This window comes from Epinephelus fuscoguttatus, linkage group LG14 (assembly GCF_011397635.1).
Source record: "Epinephelus fuscoguttatus linkage group LG14, E.fuscoguttatus.final_Chr_v1".
Taxonomy (NCBI): domain Eukaryota; kingdom Metazoa; phylum Chordata; class Actinopteri; order Perciformes; family Serranidae; genus Epinephelus; species Epinephelus fuscoguttatus.
The window spans coordinates 6,182,095-6,203,196 of record NC_064765.1 but is presented as its reverse complement, the minus strand read 5'-3'; the positions used below and the strand labels follow the sequence as shown (position 1 = coordinate 6,203,196).

Sequence of the window (21,102 nt, the reverse complement as noted above, 5' to 3'; positions counted from 1 at the left end):
ACGCACCATGCGCCTGAGCAGTCACTGACCTCGCTGTGATTTTACATGATCTTCTGCTTCATGGCTGAGCTGCTGTTGTTCCTAACCTCTTCCACTTTCTAATAATATCACTTACAGTTGACTGTGGAATATCCAGCAGGGATGAAATCATAAAGGTGGCATCCTATCAAAGTACCACACTTGAAGTCACTGAGCTCTTCAGAACGACCCATTTTGTATCACAAATGTTTGCAAATGGAGACTGCATGGCTAGGTGCTTGACTCCATACAGGTCTGATTAAAACACCTGATTTCAATAAATTAATAAATAATAAATAAAACCAGTAACAGCATAAACTGGGACAGAGACATGGACCAGAGGACAGCCAGAAGAGAAAGTTTATCTCTGATGCCAGAGACAAGCTTTGAGCGTCAGTGATGAGGTAACAACTAAATCATCTCCCTGAGAACTGAGTAGGGTTAGGCGATTGGAAGAATGTATGAGCTATCAGTTTGGGGCGATTTGACATTTTGCTAATTTAATGGTCTGCCTCTGTAGAATGAGTGAGTCACAGCCCAGCAGGCAGCAAGAGACAGCAGGGAAAGACAGAGGCAGCATATTCTCACATCGAACTTGATGAATTAAAGGTTTATTTCTACCAAACCAGAGTTAGTGCTTGTTGAAACAGTAAAAAGATGAACCAAGACAGTCGTGGTGTGTTTTACAATGAATTAACAAAGCAATTAAGCTGACGTCAGTCTTTGTTCGGGGGAAGAGAGAAAGTTGAATTCAGGAGGTGTACAACTGTATTTTTGTTTAAAAAAGGCAAATAGGTGTAAGAACATTTCCTTTGTTGTACTGATCTGTGAAGTGGAACAGATCAGTACGTTGGCGAGGTTGATGTCACTGCCACACTTAAAAGATGTCGCAAATCAACTTCAGCTGGCTGTGTAACAAAACAGATCAACATCAGAGTCCTGTGAGACGGTGTCTGAGCTTTTCTGAGGTGTATTTACAGGTTCTTTTATTTGCTGTAGACTTATAGCCACAGTCCACATCTGGTGAGTCAGACTAGCTCGACAATGACCGACGGCGACTGTCTGCTTGGTCGAGGCCCTTTGAGATACTGGAAGGTGAATTTTTTTTACCTTTTTCCAGACAATAGGCTAGCTGTTTCCTCTTTCTTAATGCTACGCCAAACTAACTGGCTCCAGAGTTATATTTAACAAACAGACATGAGAGCTGTATCGATGTTCTCGTCTAACTCTAGCAAGACAGCATATCTCACAAAATGTCAAACTGTTCCTTTAAAAATGTATCTGGGCAGTAGTTTCAGCTGTGGTCTCACACTGCAGAGTCATTTGATTCATTGTAAAATCAATGTAAAATAACTTGAGTCACAAAGTGTTGCCTCATATTGTGGTATCAATATATTTATACACCTTCCAGCTAAACGTCTAGATTTATGAGAATCAAGTTTTACTGCAGCTTCCGTTTGTGATTCAGACTCCTCAGACAAAGTGTGTTTTGCACATAAATCTTGACTTTAAAGCTGCATTTAAATTCCAGTCATCGTGCCTGCACACTGCACCAATACATGAGGGACTGGTGATACATTATTGTCCTACACAAATACAGGAAGAGGTGGGGTTTGTGCCCCCAGATATGAATCAGTCGGCGGTGAGACGGTGGAGGAGGAGGAGGAGGTGCAGACGGCCGCTGGGGGAAAGTTTGTGGAGGACAGAAAGAAGAAGAAGAAGAGCTGTTCCTCTCTTAGAGACGCCTGCAGACTCACAGACGGCCATAAATCTCTCCCCACACACAGAGATACACACAATAAGAGCACGACAAGGCTATTCCCACTGCCACACGCACACACACATACACACACAAATACAACAAACGTCAGCTTCCACACATACAAAAACACAACTTTTACTCAGACACACACACACACACTTAGAAGGAATACACTGTGGGTAATCTCCGAGACGATCGATAACACTCTCATGTCTGCACAGTAAATATGGAGCCTCAGCCTGCAGACAGTTAATTTAGCATTCAGAGTAAAAACAGGAGGAAACGGCTGTTACCAAAAGGTAATAAAACAACCACAGACACCTCGAAAGCTCACTAATAAACACGTTTGTTAATACGCACAAATATGAGAATTTCGGTTTATGTGCCAGACTTTTTTTGGCCAGGCACAGTGACTCCGCCTGGAAACTTCATCGTGACAACAAGACTGCACTGCACCCGTCCAAAAAAAGTCCAGCACAAAACTCCCTATATAACCATAAAATTATCCTTTTTACGCTTCAGTTTTTATACCAATTGAAGGACAGTGTGTAAGATTTAGGGAGAGGATTGCAGATAGTAACCAGCTAAAACCTCTCCTGGTTGGAATTCCTTCAGTGTTCATTGTTCAGGAAGTTTTTACAGAGAGCCAAACTATCTGCTGAAGTCTCTGCCTCTCCAAAACAAATGGACCAGATGGTTTAAACCGATAAAAACACTGAAAAAAAGCCATTTCACATTGCAAGTCAGTGTTTCTCCTACGCTGTTTAGCACTTTGTAAAAGGGCTGCTAGCCCTGCACCTGCTAATGTGTGCTCACCTTATTCTGATCCATACGTCCAACAGGTTTTAACCGGGAGCCAAATTATTGTAGAGGTCGCCTCCTCTCCCAAACAAACACCCCTGGTGATTTAAACCAATAGTTAAAAAAATTATAATATTCAAAATTGTCGCAGAGGAGCTGCGAACTACGGTGGCCAACGTGAAAACGTGAATGTCCCTTTCTGGAGCCAGTGTTTGGTTTGTCTGTTCTGGGCTACTGTAGAAAGATAGTGGTCCAACATGGCTGACTCCAGACATAAGGACCCGCTTTGTTTGAAGATATAAGCAGCTCATTCTGAGGTAACAAAAACACAATGATTCTTATTTTCAGGTGATTATACACTAAAGAAAACATACTTGTTACATTATATGCCATTCCTGCCAATATATCCTCCTAAATCCTGCACACTGGACATTTAAACAAATGAGATATGTAATGAAACGGGATTGCAATTTGAACATATGTCGATGAAGATGATAAACTAAAGTCATTTTTACTCAATATGGATAGACATAGACAGATCCAAACAGCGTGTCATGCAGCAGGAGTACAGACAGCTGTCAGTCAATCTGCAGCGTTGGAGATGAGCGTCACTGTACACGCCCATTTTTCACTGCAAAGACTGTGCTGAGGTGAGGAGGTGAAGCTGAAGAGGAGCTCACTATACCCTCAAAAACAGACACCACTGTGGATAAAAAAGGTCACACAACGTCAGCACTTTTGAAAGTGGTTTGGCTACTTGAAAGGCAACGACGCACGGGCAAAGACGGTCTGCAAAATATGTCGTCAGTTGGTGCCAAACAGGACGGGAAACACAACAAACCTTTTCCATCACCTGAAAAGGTGACATCCAAGCGACTACACTGAGAGCATGGAAATCCAGGAAACTGCAGCAAGTCCACCAACAAGTGTTGCTCAATGGCCAAACACTTCTGCTGCTGTGGGCAGCGCTAGCTGGGCTGCACCAAAACAGTAATCAACAGTGTCGTCTTTTGCCGCCATAACCCCGTATGAGAAGCGATCAAAAAGGAGCAAAGATATAACACTTTGCAGTGCCGTGCGAGGCTGGAAAAACATTTGGTCAGACATTATCAGGATACTTCTCAAACTTGCAGCATTATCAAATTATAAATCGCGATAAATATCGATATCGATATATATCAATACGCGGAAAATTATCGTGACATTTTTTGCCATATCTCCCAGCCCTAATTAGACATTTTTATAGGGTCCCAGTAAGCCATGCACAACACCAGGACCCTGAAACAAGCTCAACAATGTGCTTTCCACCTATGGCTAAGCTAAGCTAAGCTAAGCTAAGCTAAGCTAAGCTAAGCATCTCCTGGCTCCAGCTTCAAATGACCATATAGGCCTGAGAGTGGTATTGATCCTCTCGTCTCATTCCCAGCAAGAAGGGTGCAGTCATGAACCCCAACATCTGAATAATGTGTGTGTATATTGGAAATATATTGGTATACACACATAAAGTCAAACAGCACGGCAAGCATATCCTAAATAACGCCTCTATACACACACAGTTATGAAACTTGTTTTCTCATGCACACAGTCAAAGACACACACAGAATACGACACAAGTATTCCCCAATCCTCCTATTTTCCCTCTCCGTTTCTCACACACACACACACACACACACACACACACACACTGACTCAACTAATCCCCTATACACCCACCCACCGCTGTATCTACACACACTCTCCCATTACTCAGCGTCTGCTGCAGTCTGACAGCTCTGTGACTCTGCGGCTCCGTCGCTGAAACATCGTCAGGGGAGCAGACGGTCGTCGCCGCGGTAACCAGCTGCTCTGACTCTCTACCCGGCAGCCAGCCAACCATCAGCTGAGCTTTTTGTGTGTGTGTGTGTCTTTCTACAAGTTGTTGTTGATGATGTGTTTCTAGACTAGAGTGGTGAGTGTGAGGTCCAGGGACACACACAACGTCCCCCAGGTCCATTTAGAACCTGAGAGATAAATAATCGACAGGACCGATGTTATCAGCTGACACCAGGTTAACACAGATACGGAAAAATCAAAACGGGAGGTTAAAGCAGCAACTGTCCTGGAATACTATTTCTGTACCCTCCACTTCTACATTTTCAGTTTGACTTACTCACTAAAGTCTCTCCTGACGGTGTCGTCTTACTGTCCAGCTGCCAAGATCTCAATGAGAAAAACTCTGAAGAGATAAAAAATGAGTATTTGCTCATGTGTAACAGGGCTGTCGTGTTTTATTTAAAACTTTCACTCAAAAGGTGAGAATTTTTAACTATAATGACCAGTTCAAATTAAAAATGTAACGTCTATACGCTCAGCAGACTGAAGCAGTTTGCCTCGTGGTGCAGCAGTACTTTGCTTTGACCTACAGGAAGCACAATAACCACTTTCATCACAAGGTCTTATTCGCCAGGATGTGATGAGTGTTCATAATGCGGGAAATTTCCTTCAGATATAGTGCAGCAATATATTCTATAAGACCTTTACGAAGGGTGGGCGTTATGGCCCTAAAATAATGACATGACATTTCAGGGTATTTTTGCAATTTTTATATTCTTGACAATATGACAAATTAGTAAAAAAAAGCATTTACATTACCAAAGGTTTATGACAAAATCACTCGACGACACTGACAACCGTGTGCGCACGGCGAGAGAGCAGAGGGAGAGACACTGTGCTGCTGCCAAAAGGAGCCGCTGAGTGAGTTCCCTCTGAGCAGTCAGTCACTAAAAGAGTCTGAGAAGTCCGGGGCTGTTCATAAAACATTCAGGACGCCACAGTTTATCCCACACTACTGAAGCTGCTCCTCTTTGTGGAACCACCATGAAGTCGGTAATAATTTTGCTTTCAGCCATGCTTGTTGTTGCCGTGGGTAACAGTTTGACGTCATATGTCAACAAGTCAAAATATCGCAAGCCAAGAAAAAGACAATTCTTTTCTTATTCTTTATTTAGGATCCCCATTGGTTGTTACCACGGTAACGACTACTCTTCCTGGGGTCCAAACAGAAACGACGATATTTTCTGATACTGTCTCATATCAATCACAGGCCGATGAATCGAAAATCGCATCACTGCAGACACCGATACAGACACCGCCACGCGAGAACACTTCTGTGTGAGTCGGTTCCTTTTTAAGGAAAATCCTACATCCAATGCCTTTTGTTTTTTGTTTTTTTACTTCAGTGTAGAGCAGCTAGAGTGACAGGAAAGGAGGAGGGGAGAGGAGAGAACATGCAGCGAAGGGCAGCTGCCAAGCCCACATGGAGCACACGCTCTACCAGGTGAACTAGAGCTCGCCCTGACCTGTAGTTTTCATATCTGTGCTGTGGCCGCCTCAACTAGCTTCATCATCACCTGCTCAAATAAACAAACTACATAAACGCCACGTCATATAAATGAAACGGTTTCTGACAGGCTTTATGTCAGTAGACAAAGTCATAACGCTGTTCAGGTGTGTCACCTTTCATCAGATCAGACTCACGAGGACAAAGCTGAACCAAACTGATTTAACTTTAAAATGTACCTAATAAAAACAGACATTTCACCCTGAAACTCTCTGTATGATATTACAGTTCATCAAAATGTGTTTAAAGCAAAGTGGAGAGAGAAAAAAAAGCTGCTGCTGTGACATAAAAGATGCATTTACTGTAAGAGAGGAGCTCTTTGAACAAACGGGATAAAAAGATCTGAGGTAAATCACCTCTGAAAACACTGAAGAAGCCTTTAATTACTCGGCGGAGGTTAAAAACACCAACGTGTTGCAACACAGCAGCTTTCAGAAGACGACATTTGCTCAACAGAACAAGCAAAGATACAGATGATCATGGACAACGTATAAAGGATGCTTGCAGCCTCCTCAGTTAACTTTACATCCTCTTGACATTATTACATTTCCCTGATCTGTGTGCTGAATCAAAATGTCTATAAACAAAACTGGACATGACATGTTTGTGAATGAAGATTCTGACCCTCAGCAGTTCCCACAAAAGCATCATCTGACGTCTACTCATGAAAACAAAGCAACAAGACAATCCACTGACACAGGTTCAGTTGTAGGAGATGCAGACTGTAATGAAGTCATGTAGCGCCCTCTGCTGGTCACTCACCTCTCTGCAGCGTCTGAGCTCTGGACTCCCTCCCCACACCTGTCAGCTGGCCGTCTCCAAAAGATGGGTTGACACCTCCAGCTGAGGACAAAGACCAGACAGACTCACATCAGGACAGAGGCTACAACAACTGTATTCTTCTTCCTCTATAAAATCAGATTAACTTTATTTTTACTGAACTGCAACATTAAAACAATTGCAGATTCTTTTCAGGAGTGATTTCTTTCGTTACGTGACTTTACAAAAGAAGCAGTTTCCTTCCTTTAAAGCCACAGTTGGTAACTTTTATAAAATAATTTTGTCATATTTATCTGAAACTGTCACTAAATCCACACGGTAGTATATGAGACCGGTAATCTGTGAAAAAAATCATGTCCTGCTGTCACCTCCGAGAGCCTAAAATGGCATTTGTGAGACTCCACCGCACCTGTGGACTCCAGGTAAGTAGGCCATACCGTGCTTGTTAAGGTTGCTTAGCAATTTCAGACGCAACCTGCCGCTGCGCTCTTTAAAGCTGGCACAGGAAAGGCACAAGAGTAGCGACCTCATGGCATGTGTACGGCCCTGAACACCTGGTTTTTCAAAGTGATGGGAAAGGTTACAATCCATGGTAGTCACACGTATTAGCAATTTCAGCTGCCATCAGCGGTGTTGGAAATACAACACTTGGGTGTGCACGCTAATTTTAGCCCCTTTACCAGCGAGATGCAATGACAGGCCACCACAAAATACTATCCATCTGGAACATTATTCAAAATTTAGTCAGTGCCAAGTTTGAGAGAGAGACTGACTAAGTAACAGATATAAAAAAGAATTATTTACAAGGGCCTCCATGCTCCAAACATTTTGAGGACGTCACCTTGTCTCTGGAAAATGATGATGAGCATTTCTCACTATGTTTAGGATATTCCAGAGGCAGATTAATCAGTAATGACAATATTCAGTAGTTGCAGCTCTGTAATGAAACTTAACCAACAATAAAGATGTTAAACAGCAGACAAACTTGTAAATCGAAGTTTTAGTTGGTTAAAGATAAAGAAATGTACATAAATCTTGCTACAAGTACACTATTAACCTACTGTTGTTTTCAATTAATCAGTTAGTTTAGATTGTGTCTTAAACCTGTGAAAAAAGGTTCCCAAGTCCAACATATTGTCTCGTTTTTGTCTGACCTGAAGCGCAAAACCCAGATATGTTCCACTGACTATCAGGGAGGACTAAAGAAGTGTTGTATGTTTTGTCAGAGTGTGATAAAGATGTATCATCTCATAACTAAACTGAATCTGCCCTCGAGAAGTATTGTAGTGTAATCTGACAGCACACTCTAGTGGACATCCAGAGGAACTACAACACAGGAGATAAACTCAAGCATGAGTCTTGTGCAGACTCAGCAGGAGTGAGACGTCCTGCAGGCTGAAGGTCGCAGATAATCTGGAGGTAAATGTTACACACTGATAAGCAGCAGTGGACCAACACACACACACATTAAATCAACGAGCAGCGTTACATAAGAGCCATGCTGTTTTTAAATACTAAACACACATCTGACATGTGGGAACACACCAGGTCCTCTCATGGCTCTCGTTTTCATGTTTAAAAAAAAAATCACAAGATCAGCAACGGCAATTAAACTTTTGTAGGTGGACTTGCTTTAAAAAGGTAACATTATTCGTTGAGATTTGTTTTTGCTGCTTATCCTTGGCTGAGAATACACCAGATATTGGGACTTCCAAAAAATGGAGATGGATTTCTTACACAATTACCCCCAAAAACACAGACTACCTGACATTAGGGCAGGGCGCTACGTCCTGAAAATTATATCACAATGTTTTTAAGCTATATTTCGATATCTGTTTCTTCTTGGCACGAGCCTGTGGATATATATATTCACGAAAAGACTTTGGGGCCATTTTTGAATGTCTGTACTGATATTGTTAAGTGTCTTGTGAGCCCATGTGGGCGGGCACAATTATGTGCATGACATTTCAATAATCAAATCAATCAATGCAGTGGAATAAAAAGTACAATATTTTTCTCTGAAACATGGAGTAGAAGTACAAAGTGGCATGAAAAGGCATCAGTACCTCAAATTCATACTTGAGTAAATGTACTTAGTTACACTCCAACACTGTTAGCCACCATCTACAAAAAAGCAGTAAGTAAATATATACATTTTTATATCATTAATATTATATTTTTCCATCCATCCATCCATCTTCACCCGCTTATCCGGGTCGCGGGGGCAGCAGGCCAAGCAAAGCACCCCAGACGTCCCTCTCCCCAGCAACACTTTCCAGCTCCTCCTGGGGGACCCCAAGGCGTTCCCAGGCAAGATGAGATATGTAATCCCTCCAGTGTGTTCTGGGTCTGCCCCGGGGCCTCCTACCAGTGGGACATGCCTTGAACACCTCTAACAGGAGGCGCCCAGGAGGATCCTAATCAGATGCTTCAACCACCTCAACTGACCCCTTTCGATGTGAAGGAGCAGCAGCTCTACTCCGAGCTCCCTCCAGATGTCTGAGCTCAGACACCCCATCGAGGAAACTCATTTCGGCCGCTTGTATCTGCAATCTCATTATTTCAGTCACTACCCAGAACTCATGACCATAGGTGAGGGTTGGGACGTAGATGGACCAGTAAATTATATTACTTTATATTCAGGCTTGCTTCAGTCTCTGATATGCTCACTATTGTGTAAATATTTCTCATCAGCAGGACCAGTTTTCTTTTTACAGGTGACTCGTTTCTCTGCTCTCACCTTCTGAGGAGACAAACTGTCCGACGGCCGACGACCCTCCACCTCCCGTCTCCACAAACTCCACCTCGGACACAATGATGTTGTCCTCCAGCACGGAGCCGCAGGTCATGCAGACGGCATCGCCGCGGGCGTGGTCCACGTCGATGTCCGAGCTGCCGCAGTTTTTACACACCTTGGAGCTCATGGTGTCACACGGAAAGCCTCAGAGCCTGACAGGAAAAGAAAAGAGAAATTTAAACAACAAAAGTAAGATATGATGTTTTTTTGTAGATATTTGTCTTTTATGGACTTTTATCAGCCGGAGTGGTAGAATGTGATTATGTACATTTACTCAATATACCATAACACTTTAAGCTTCTATTTTAGTACAGTTCAAAGGGAAATACTGCACTGTTACTCCTCTACATTTATCTGACAGCTGTAGTTACTTTACAAATTAAAATATAACATAAAAAAACAACAAAAAACTTCTAAAATCTGATGCATAAAGGATAATGGAGAGGTTTTAAACTAAATCCTCAGTATTAACCAACAAGAGTGTTGTGCGCTCTTTGTTTTTCAGGCTGAGTGTCGGAGTTTGTGGGGTGTTTTAGAAGGAAAAATTTCCATTTTCTCAACAACAAATCCCTGAAGTTTTTACACTTTTATTTCAAAACCAAGAACTTGCACCATTACCTAAGCCCCTGGTAATCATGCAGGCACAAATTTAACACCTTGAACAGGAGTTAATCAACTGCAGAATATTGAATCTGGCAGGCCTGATTGTAAATTTGAAACTAAACTTTAAAGATGCCGAGAGAAAGAATTAAAAAAAAATGTCAGACATTCAGGTTTTAATGACACGCCTCTAATTCCTGCATTTATGGAATTATATTGTCACAAATAAGCCTCTCATTATCCACAAAGGTTATTATACATTATACATTCTCATTATACATGCTCCCCTTGGGTGATGTAATCCATCAACATGGTGTCTCTTTCCACTGTTACGCAGATGACACTCAGCTGTACCTCCCTGTTAAACCCACTAACCTCAGCATGCTGAGTTCTCTACAGGACGGTCTATATGATATCAAAAATTGGATGTCATTAAATTTTCTTCAGCTCAATTCTAACAAAACAGAAATCCTTGTAATTGGGTCACACCAATCATCCCCGGTCGTCTTTCACAATCTGTGTGATGTCATCGGGTTATTCTTGTCCTATTTTTATTACTATTACTATTATTTCAGTCACTGTGTCTGTTCATGTCTCAGCCGAAATGTTACTGTAGTAACGTAAAATGTGCCAGCAGATGGCAGGAGCTACATTGGAAGTACCGCATGCAAACTATGAAAGTCACTGAATCCTCCACAACTTCCTGCAAATGTTTCACAATAAAAGCCTTTTTAGTAAATGAAGGAATTCTTTCAACCAAAGTTAAGCTTTTAATTTGAAACAGATACAGGAAGTGTTGAGTTCGAAATGACGGTGCAATGCATTAACTTTATCAAGGCAAACGGGAGCGGATAAAAAGTAAAAATATCAAAATACAGAGGGAATAATAAATACCACATAATGTAGTCTGTTTCAAATGAAGCTGGTAGCCTCCACAGTTGTGGTGAGTAAAAGCCGCTATTTTTTTTCCTTACTTTATATCCTCCATTATTAAGAAATAACATTGTTTGCTAGCTTGATGCTAATGTCAGTACTCAGCGGGTTGATAAAGTGCCTCTGCTGTTTCACACCGTCATTTTCCCCTTTTACTCTGTGTGGTAACATCCCTACAGGAAATATCTAAAAGGCTGGGCTGTTATTGCCGTACAGTTTCCACGGCAGCAGATCACTCTGTTTCTATTGGTCAAAGTGATGGCTGTGACAGGAGAAGTCGGGAACGACAAAAAGAAAATCAAACATGCTAGACGTAATGAGGCATCCCAGACGTGGCGTCGGTTGTCATCTTATATGACACACTACATGAGATGAAATGATGGATTATCACATACGATAATTGTTGTCATTCACGATCCGAGCCGTCACCGTACAACGCTGTGTCGGGCCATAATCGGGCTGAAATCGTGAAGTGTGTACCCGGCATCAGATTTATCTTGCGACTCTGTTGGGTAGTTTAATCTACAGTGATGAATCATATTCTATGAGGTCATCAACTCCACGATTTTGTCTTCACCTTTTTACTTTCAGACATCAAAAGGGTAATGGAGTGGCTATTTTTGGTCTGCATCGTTTTCGTCATCATCTTAATTCACTTCTATAAATAACCACATCTTAGAGACGACTTCTACACGTTGAGTCAGCTTGGCAGCAACGCCAACAACTGTGTTGCTCCGCCGATCTCATTTATTTTCTCAAACTGAACATTTTACAATAAGGCCTCATTTACATCACAAGCGATGCGTTCATGTAGCGCTCGCGAACGATCTCTGTCTACTCGCGTTTTCATTTCGGCAAGCATGTGAACAGGTTCAAGCATTCACACCACATCCGTTCTACACGTTGTCCGAGTCGCGCTGCTTTAGTGAGCAAGCTTGAAAATAGAAGAGACACCGATTTTTTTTGCGCAAGTGCGAGCAAATGGTCGCTGTATTGAACAAAAAACACGAGTTTGCGTGTGTTATGGCCTCTCTTGGCCACTGTAGACATGACATCTCCCCCTTGACGGAACGAGACCTGACAACCGCTTACCCATTTGTAGTGCTAAATATCAATTCTCCAAGCGTAGGAATAATCACTGGCATGTGAACCTGTCTGTCCTGGGCTTTCGGTCCAAACTTTCTTCTTCTTCTTCTTCATTGGAGATTTGCTACACAGTGCACAACCGCCACCAACTGTTTGGGTGTGATTTGTATTTTGACGGGACAGCAGCAGCCGCTGCACGATGCGTCTGTTCAGTTTTGGTGTGAATACACGTGTGCTGCCGCTTCGCGAAGGCATCGCTTGCGGTGTAAATGAGGCCTAAAGCCTGATTTATGGTCCTGCGTTAAATCAACGATGTCACTACGTCGTAGGGTACGTGGCTACGCAGAAGGCTCACCTTAGCCCCCGGCGTAGCCTGACGTGCACCTCCCCAAAAATGTAACTACACGTCAAGGCGACGCAGACCCAGCGCAGACCGAGAGGGCTGTGATTGGTTTGCTTGGTAGCATCGCATTTCTGGTTCCGTATTTCCAGATTGTGCCATCCCCGCCATCTTTAAACGTCAACTGTTGCGATGTAGATGTTATTATGTTATGTTAGTATTAAGGCCCATTTATGCTCAACGTTCAATATGGATACGGATACGGACAGAGCCATCTGTCCGTGCTCCGCACTCATTCCTCTGTGACCGGAAAAGCCAGAAGCTAAACAAAGAATCAACTACAGACGACGATAACCGTTCAGGAAAGGAACGCAGCCTCGATCGCTCTGGTGGTGAATTGCACCGCGACGGAGTGATGGAGAAGTTCAAAGGGTTCACAACGGCATCACAGCAATGTCGTAGGTACGCCGCAGGACCATAAATCAGGCTTAAGGGCACAAGTATACTGACTGCGTGGCCAAATGCAGGCATACATAGTGTGCTGTGCCTGTGTACTTCCTGCAGCACGGTCGTTCATCAACGCAGCCAAATCGCTTGATGCTGCACACAGACACAGAGGTCACGAAAAGCCACTGTATTTACGGATGTAGTAGGCTATACGCAAACATGGATATTCTCGATGAAGAGGAGATTATAATTTTCTGTCTTTTAAGATCTCGGCAGAGGAAAAGGCGTCGTCTCGCCGCCATCGGAGATGGTATGTATGGCCCGACCCCACATTCACGGTCTCTAGAGGTCTACTTCGCACGAGCGCCTCTAGTGTTCATGTCAATATTGCATCTCGTGCACACGTCACGTTACGTTACCTCGCGTAAAAGTGAGTAGCCTACGTGCAAAACAACCGCAAAATACACATGGCAGCCATGATACGTACGTGCACGCGTTGTCTGCAGCAAGTATACTTCTCTCATAAGACTTCACTTCCTGTTCATGACATTCATACGGTAGCCGCACAGGACCGATATAAAGATTCACAGAGGTCAAATATACAGGAATTACGTAACCTTATGTGTTTACCATCCTCTTCAGCATTACGATAAAACATATTTCTCTCTGTATGATAACAGGTCATACCATTTAACAATAAAAGAAACTTCACACTGATAAATGGCGCTTACAGGTACGTTTTAAAAATCTAATAACTAATTTGTGGCAGAGGGAGGGTCATGCATTTTCCACCAGTCACTTAGGGACACTCAAGAACAATATTTGTAGCTTCAGAGAGGGTCGAAACTTTAAAAAAATGAAGTCACCCCCCAGCCACCCTCCCCTCCTCTGATAAGTAAAGAACAGTCCCTTACATACAACACTATTCTGCACGAGTACTCTAAGTATATTTTCATGCCAGTACTTTTGTGCTTCTAGATGCATGACTCTAACGTGTAGCAGAGTATTTCTACCGTGTGGTATTACTACTCCTCTCCTCAGTAAAGTATCCGAGTACTTCATCACATGAACCAGAGGCAGTGATTCTGCAGAGCTCCACCGGCGGCTCTGCTCCCATTAGCCGGCTAGCTACGTGGCACTGCAGCCCGGCGGCTAGCTCAGCGCCTCCTCTCCAGCTAGCGAGACATTGCGAGTCCTCTGCGGGCTGAAACTGACCACCTCAGCCATAAAGTGCCTCGTGTGTTTTTCTCACATGAAGTTTAATTGATATAATGTGTCAGTGAGCCGTGAGAGCAGCGGGAGTAACGTTACGGACCTCTCACATGTTGACAGCTGGGGCAGAAAGCTAACGGGGCGCTGCTAGCCGGCTTCACTACACACACAGGGACACACATCCACATGGTGACATGAGTGTTTTAACAACAAAGCAGCTTCACAGGACGGTAAACACACATATTCACACACAGATATATAATGACAGTGTGTAGGTGTCTGTGTACATACCTTCAGTCCGGTGAACAGCAGCCGTTTACAGCCACGCTGGTTGCGTGTCAGCCTCCTCGCCTCAACTGTTTCCTCCAGCTACTCTTATTTTAAAGTGTTTCTCATGGACTGACACTTATCGCTTCTTCACTGAGGTGATTACACAGCAAACAGCAACGTGACAGCTCGCACAGCTTTGCTAAATGCTGTAATATCGCTGCAACACTCAACACAACACACCCAACATGTGCGTTTGATGCTATGGAGACACGGGCGAGACCAACTCGGACCGGAGGGGTGGCGCGGTGTAAAGGTGTTGCTTTAAATATTAATAACCACAAAAGGGGGTCCGTTTTTTAAAAATATGAGGTACAGTTATGCTCAAAGGTTCATGCTGGGTGTTAGAAAGATGTAAAAGCTTGTTGCAATGCTAGCTTATAGAGTTAGCACCGGCAACAGCATCCCCTGCCTACGCGACGGCGCTTCTTACGCCCCTGCTTTTGAATAGACAGTTTAAATAGCAAATAAAATCTATTAAAACTAATTGATTGCATTGGAAAATTAATACAATACATTTACATTAAGTATATTCAAATACAATAAATTACAATACTGTAAAATTAGGGTTGTGTTCAAGTACAATTTTGAGGTACTTGTACTTTACTTGGGTGTTTTCATTTTATGCTGTTGTTTTATACCCATACCCAGCTACATTTATTTGACAATTCAAACCACACGGATGACACCCTTTGTCCCTGCTGACGTTGGATCAGGCCAGCACTTTACTGATTGATTGAATTATTGATTGAAGATAGGTGAATGTGGTCTCCTATGGAATTTGAGGGGTGGGAAGATAATAACAGGAGTAAAAGAGAGACTGTGACCAAAGGGCTGAGTGCTTGAAAAGTCTTGAAAATTTGTGCAGACACAAACTGAAATGTCTTAATTTATGAAGTGTTATATATCATTTATATAACGCTTATGTTAATTCCAGTTTTGTGTGTGTTTGGTAACTGGAATTTTGTAAAGACGAGCATCCTGACCTGTGCTTTGTCTGGTCCCAGGCCACCTTGTTAGAAGGCATGTGATGAGTTTTGGTGATCACTCTGAGGGCAACATTTTGATATGTTCTTTGGGTCTTTGGGGGTTTAACCGTCTCCTGCTGACTCTACCTCACTGCTCTGTACTCACTTTCCTGAACTGTTCTAAGTTGTGTCCTACAAATCAAACTGTAGCCCCAATACGGTCAAAACTTTTGTACATTTAAACCTATTGCAAATTATGAAGTCCATCACTTTGTTTTTTTCAAAAACTGTAAAACTTAAACCTATCTCCTCCCACAATTTTTTGCTCAATTGGCACCAAACTTGCTACAGAGCATCTTCAGACTGTCCTACAAAAACTATGTTTCTCAGATTTTGGATTTATCAAAAATTGAGCCTAAAATGTTTGACTGTAAATGGTACTGTAAACATATACAGTACAGGCCAAAAGTTTGGACACACCTTCTCATTCAATGCGTTTTCTTTATTTTCATGACTATTTACATTGTAGATTCTCACTGAAGGCATCAAAACTATGAATGAACACATGTGGAGTTATGTACTTAACAAAAAAAGGTGAAATAACTGAAAACATGTTTTATATTCTAGTTTCTTCAAAATAGCCACCCTTTGCTCTGATTACTGCTTTGCACTCTTGGCATTCTCTCCATGAGCTTCAAGAGGTAGTCACCTGAAATGGTTTCCACTTCACAGGTGTGCCTTATCAGGGTTAATTAGTGGAATTTCTTGCTTTATCAATGGGGTTGGGACCATCAGTTGTGTTGTGCAGAAGTCAGGTTAATACACAGCCGACAGCCCTATTGGACAACTGTTAAAATTCATATTATGGCAAGAACCAATCAGCTAACTAAAGAAAAACCAGTGGCCATCATTACTTTAAGAAATGAAGGTCAGTCAGTCCGGAAAATTGCAAAAACTTTAAATGTGTCCCCAAGTGGAGTCGCAAAAACCATCAAGCGCTACAACGAAACTGGCACACATGAGGACCGACCCAGGAAAGGAAGACCAAGAGTCACCTCTGCTTCTGAGGATAAGTTCATCCGAGTCACCAGCCTCAGAAATCGCAAGTTAACAGCAGCTCAGATCAGAGACCAGATGAATGCCACACAGAGTTCTAGCAGCAGACCCATCTCTAGAACAACTGTTAAGAGGAGACTGTGCGAATCAGGCCTTCATGGTCAAATAGCTGCTAGGAAACCACTGCTAAGGAGAGGCAACAAGCAGAAGAGATTTGTTTGGGCCAAGAAACACAAGGAATGGACATTAGACCAGTGGAAATCTGTGCTTTGGTCTGATGAGTCCAAATTTGAGATCTTTGGTTCCAACCGCCGTGTCTTTGTGAGACGCAGAAAAGGTGAACGGATGGATTCCACATGCCTGGTTCCCACTGTGAAGCATGGAGGAGGAGGTGTGATGGTGTGGGGTGTTTTGCTGGTGACACTGTTGGGGATTTATTCAAAATTGAAGGCACACTGAACCAGCATGGCTACCACAGCATCCTGCAGCGACATGCCATCCCATCCGGTTTGCGTTTAGTTGGACGATCATTTATTTTTCAACAGGACAATGACCCCAAACACACCTCCAGGCTGTGTAAGGGCTATTTGACCAAGAAGGAGAGTGATGGAGTGCTGCGGCAGATGACCTGGCCTCCACAGTCACCGGACCTGAACCCAATGGAGATGGTTTGGGGTGAGCTGGACCGCAGAGTGAAGGCAAAGGGGCCAACAAGTGCTAAACACCTCTGGGAACTCCTTCAAGACTGTTGGAAAACCATTTCAGGTGACTACCTCTTGAAGCTCATGGAGAGAATGCCAAGAGTGTGCAAAGCAGTAATCAGAGCAAAGGGTGGCTATTTTGAAGAAACTAGAATATAAAACATGTTTTCAGTTATTTCACCTTTTTTTGTTAAGTACATAACTCCACATGTGTTCATTCATAGTTTTGATGCCTTCAGTGAGAATCTACAATGTAAATAGTCATGAAAATAAAGAAAACGCATTGAATGAGAAGGTGTGTCCAAACTTTTGGCCTGTACTGTACATGCAAATTCTTGCTAAATGGTATATGATTCATGGTATATGATGTGTGGCAAATATCAGAATTTTATCTCAAAAACTGAATTTTTTTTACAGCATTTTGAATTTCGCTCTCATGCGAACAATTGGACTCAATGTAAAAATGGCATTTTTAAACATCAGTTTTTCACTTATGGAGCCAATAAATCATTGTTACAAACAAATTTATCGGAGTTTTGTCTTAATAACTGAATTTTTGACAGCCGTTTGAAATCTGCCTTTACACACTAACAGCTGCTGTCTTGCACACAGGTGACTGGCTTAATCAATTTGTGAAGCTACAGTCAGGTCCATAATTATTTGGACAATGATACAGTTGTCGTCATTTTGGCTCTGTACACCACCACAATGGGTTTTAAATGAAACAATGAATACCTGCTTAAAGTGCAGACTCTCAGTAAGTATTTTGGAGTATTTGGAGTATAAGTATTTGGACAAACTAACATAATCATCAATTAAACAGTCAGTTTTAATACTTGGTTGCAAATCCTTTACAGCCAATGACTGCCTCAAGTGTTGGACACATAGGCATCATCAGATGCTGGGTTTCTTCCCTGGTGATGCTCTGCCAGCCCTTTACTGCCGCCGTCTGCACTTCCTGCTTGTGTTTTGGGTGTTTTGCCCTCAGTTTTGGCTTCAGCAAGAGAAATGCATGCTCAATTGGGTTCAGGTCAGATGATATGACTTGGCCATTGCAGAACATTCCACTTCTTTGCCTTAAAAATGTCTTTGGTTGCTTTTGCAGTATGCTTCAGGTCAATGTCCATCTGCACTGTGAAGCATCGTCCAATGAGTTTTGAAGCATTTAATTGAATCTGAGCAGATAATGTAGCCCCAAACACTTCAGCTTTCATCAGTGGTGGGTGGAGGTTTAGGTCACCGTTCATATGAAAGTGTGTGTCTGATGGCTCGTCCAGTGTAAGGGGGACACTTGGTAGACTATCCACCTCATTCCTAGCCCCCATGATACCTTGCATGAATTACAGGTGCAACTTCCGTCGTTGAACTGAAACCAGCGATTTCCAATGGTGACAGTTTGATTACAGTACTCCATTCATCTGTCCAACGGCAACTGGGAAATAAAACGTGGAGCACACCACCTGTTATAGCTCAAACGGGATTATGTGATCAGCTGGTTGTTAGTCGTTACAGACTTGAACAGTGCGAAGACATTTTAGAAAATGCCCAAGGATTTGTTAAAAATAAATCAGTATTTGCTAAACCGAAGGCAAGTAACTTTAGAAAAGAAGCAGTATTGGCGATTTGCCACCAAAAGTAGCCACTGGAACTAACCACAGACACAGTCTATAGGACTAACTAGCTTGCATCATTTGCTTTTGGTTTGCACCTTAAACACCTCTGCGATATACATCCATCCATGGCTTTCAATACTGACTTTGCTGACCTACACACTGCATTGGTTATTTAAGTTAATCCTAGTTTATAAACCGCTTGTTTTAACTAAATCTCGTGTGGTCTCCCTGTTTGTTTGTGACATGTTACATAACATGAAGAGGTATATTCATGTCATTTTTGTCGGTATCTTGTCCCATGTTGTCCCAGTATGCTGTTTAGGTGCAGAATTTTTTTGATATTGGAGTGACTTTGCAGGGTGGTTGAGAGAGGTCTATATGTATATGAGCTGTAGTCAAATGGTTGTTGTGACAGTTTCTAGAGTAATGCTTTATGGGTGAGCAGGCTTGTAGCAAATAGTGACACATGGCAGAGTGAAATGGAGTGTGTGGCGTCTCCCAGGATGGTCTACGAGTGCGGGAAGCAACATAAGGCTAGATGGGAGAATGAGGAGTCAGGTAGTGTTGTTTAACCTTTTTATTGCCAGTTAAGGAAGCACAAAAGAACACAAAGGAGAGCTCAAGCCAAAATAACAAACAAAACCGCAGAGGTAACTGACTGTCAGAAAAAAAAGGAAAGTGCAATCCTATGGTTTGCTCCCTAACCGGGAGAGAAAGAGGGCAACAATACTGGCAGCTCTCTCCTACAGAGCCAATGGGAATTAGCTTAACAGGTGACAGAGACCTTACAAAGATACATTTAACAACAACGCTTGTTTTCCAGTCAACTGTGGTTTGACGATGATGTGTTTCACAACAAGATTGGTTTGCCAAGTAATAGTACTTGAACTCAGATCAATCTCACAACAATCTCTGCCTTCACAAGTTTACAAAAAGTCACAAAGAGCTCTGGACTGCTACTTCAAAGTGGCTCGCCAACACATGGCAGCAAAACAGAGAGCCAGCTGAGCAGCTCCTCAGCCTTTATATACAGTTGGTCTGATTGGCTACTGGTCCCAAGGTAATGGCACAAGAGAGAAGAGGAGGAACTTAGGTTGAGGCCCAGAAAGCCTGAGGAGCAGCATAGCACAAGCTAGTTAAACATTCACCAATGGAAGTCTTGAAAGGACTCGTCCTACCAAGGAAGGATCCTTGACTTTGAGAAACACCAACAATTAAGCTAAACAAGGCAAGACGAGATACGCATTTATTCGTCCCACTGCTGGGAAATTTGCAACACTACAGCAGCAGAGGCATAGTGCAAACAGGAAGCAGTAGCAGCAGAATAAAACACAAACCAATATATATAAGTACATCAGTAAAAAGAAAAAAACAAGTCATGAAATAAGTAAAAAACAAAGAGCAAAATAAGCAAACAGTATAAAAAGACAAAGCAATACAGTAAGTGTGCATCAAAAAGAAGCAAAATAAAGACACAGAGACTGACAAGCTGAATTGCAAAGTAATGCAACCATTCTACACTCGGCTGCAGAATAACAAAAACAAAGCTAATGTACACACAGAGTCATATTTCAGTAAGTCCAGCAGTGGACATCACCTCCGGCTGAAATTAAGTCTTGTTTAATCTCCTGAGACCTGAACTTTTGTTTGGTATGCATGTTTCATTTTTCCTAGCTATTTGGGATCAGTAGGACCCAATAAATATAAAAAACTCCACAATGTTTAATTAAGTCCCAATAGGCCCGTTTCCACCGCAGGAACTTCGGGGTAATTTTATGGGGCCGTGCTGTTGGCGCGTGTCTCCACCGCAGGAACCACCCCCGAGGGACAGAGTTCCAGAACTTTTACAGAGGCTAAACAAGTCCCTGCCTCAGAGTAGGTACTGAGAACGGCCCCGAGAGAGTCCTGGCTGGGGCTTGGGGGTTACTTGGTGCTGACTGGATACACTCAAGGAGGGATGTGACGTCAACAGAAAGCAACAAAATAGCCAGCATTTTTAAAACTCAGCAGATAAGGATTAGCTTGTTCATATAGCTTTCGCCATGTAAAAAGAACTCCCTAAATGGCCCGTGAAAAAAATAAACTTCTTCAGTGGAAACGGGCCTAATGTCCTCAAATGACTACTTAATAATTAACAGTGTCTTAGCTTGTTACTGTTGCTAAAATTGGTAAAAATGTGTCGCCATATCAAACTGTAAACATTATTAATCATAAATAAAAAAGTTTCAACCATTAAATCTGATCAGATTTTGGACACTGGCAGAGATGGCTGCCATCTTGTT

General features: G+C 42.5%; 1 protein-coding gene across 1 annotated transcript in view; it reads right to left on the bottom strand.

The window, feature by feature from the left end:
• The window catches only part of brf1a (BRF1 RNA polymerase III transcription initiation factor subunit a), a 159,053-nt gene extending 144,389 nt beyond the window's left edge, over window positions 1-14,664 (bottom strand). The window contains exons 1-3 of the mRNA XM_049596569.1: window positions 14,447-14,664; window positions 9,481-9,689; window positions 6,723-6,803 (exon numbers count right to left, since the gene is read on the bottom strand). Coding sequence (XP_049452526.1) covers window positions 6,723-6,803; window positions 9,481-9,664 — 265 coding nt within the window. The 5' untranslated portion in view covers window positions 9,665-9,689; window positions 14,447-14,664. The remainder of the gene's footprint in view (window positions 1-6,722; window positions 6,804-9,480; window positions 9,690-14,446) is intronic.
• Between the last annotated feature and the right edge of the window lie 6,438 nt (window positions 14,665-21,102).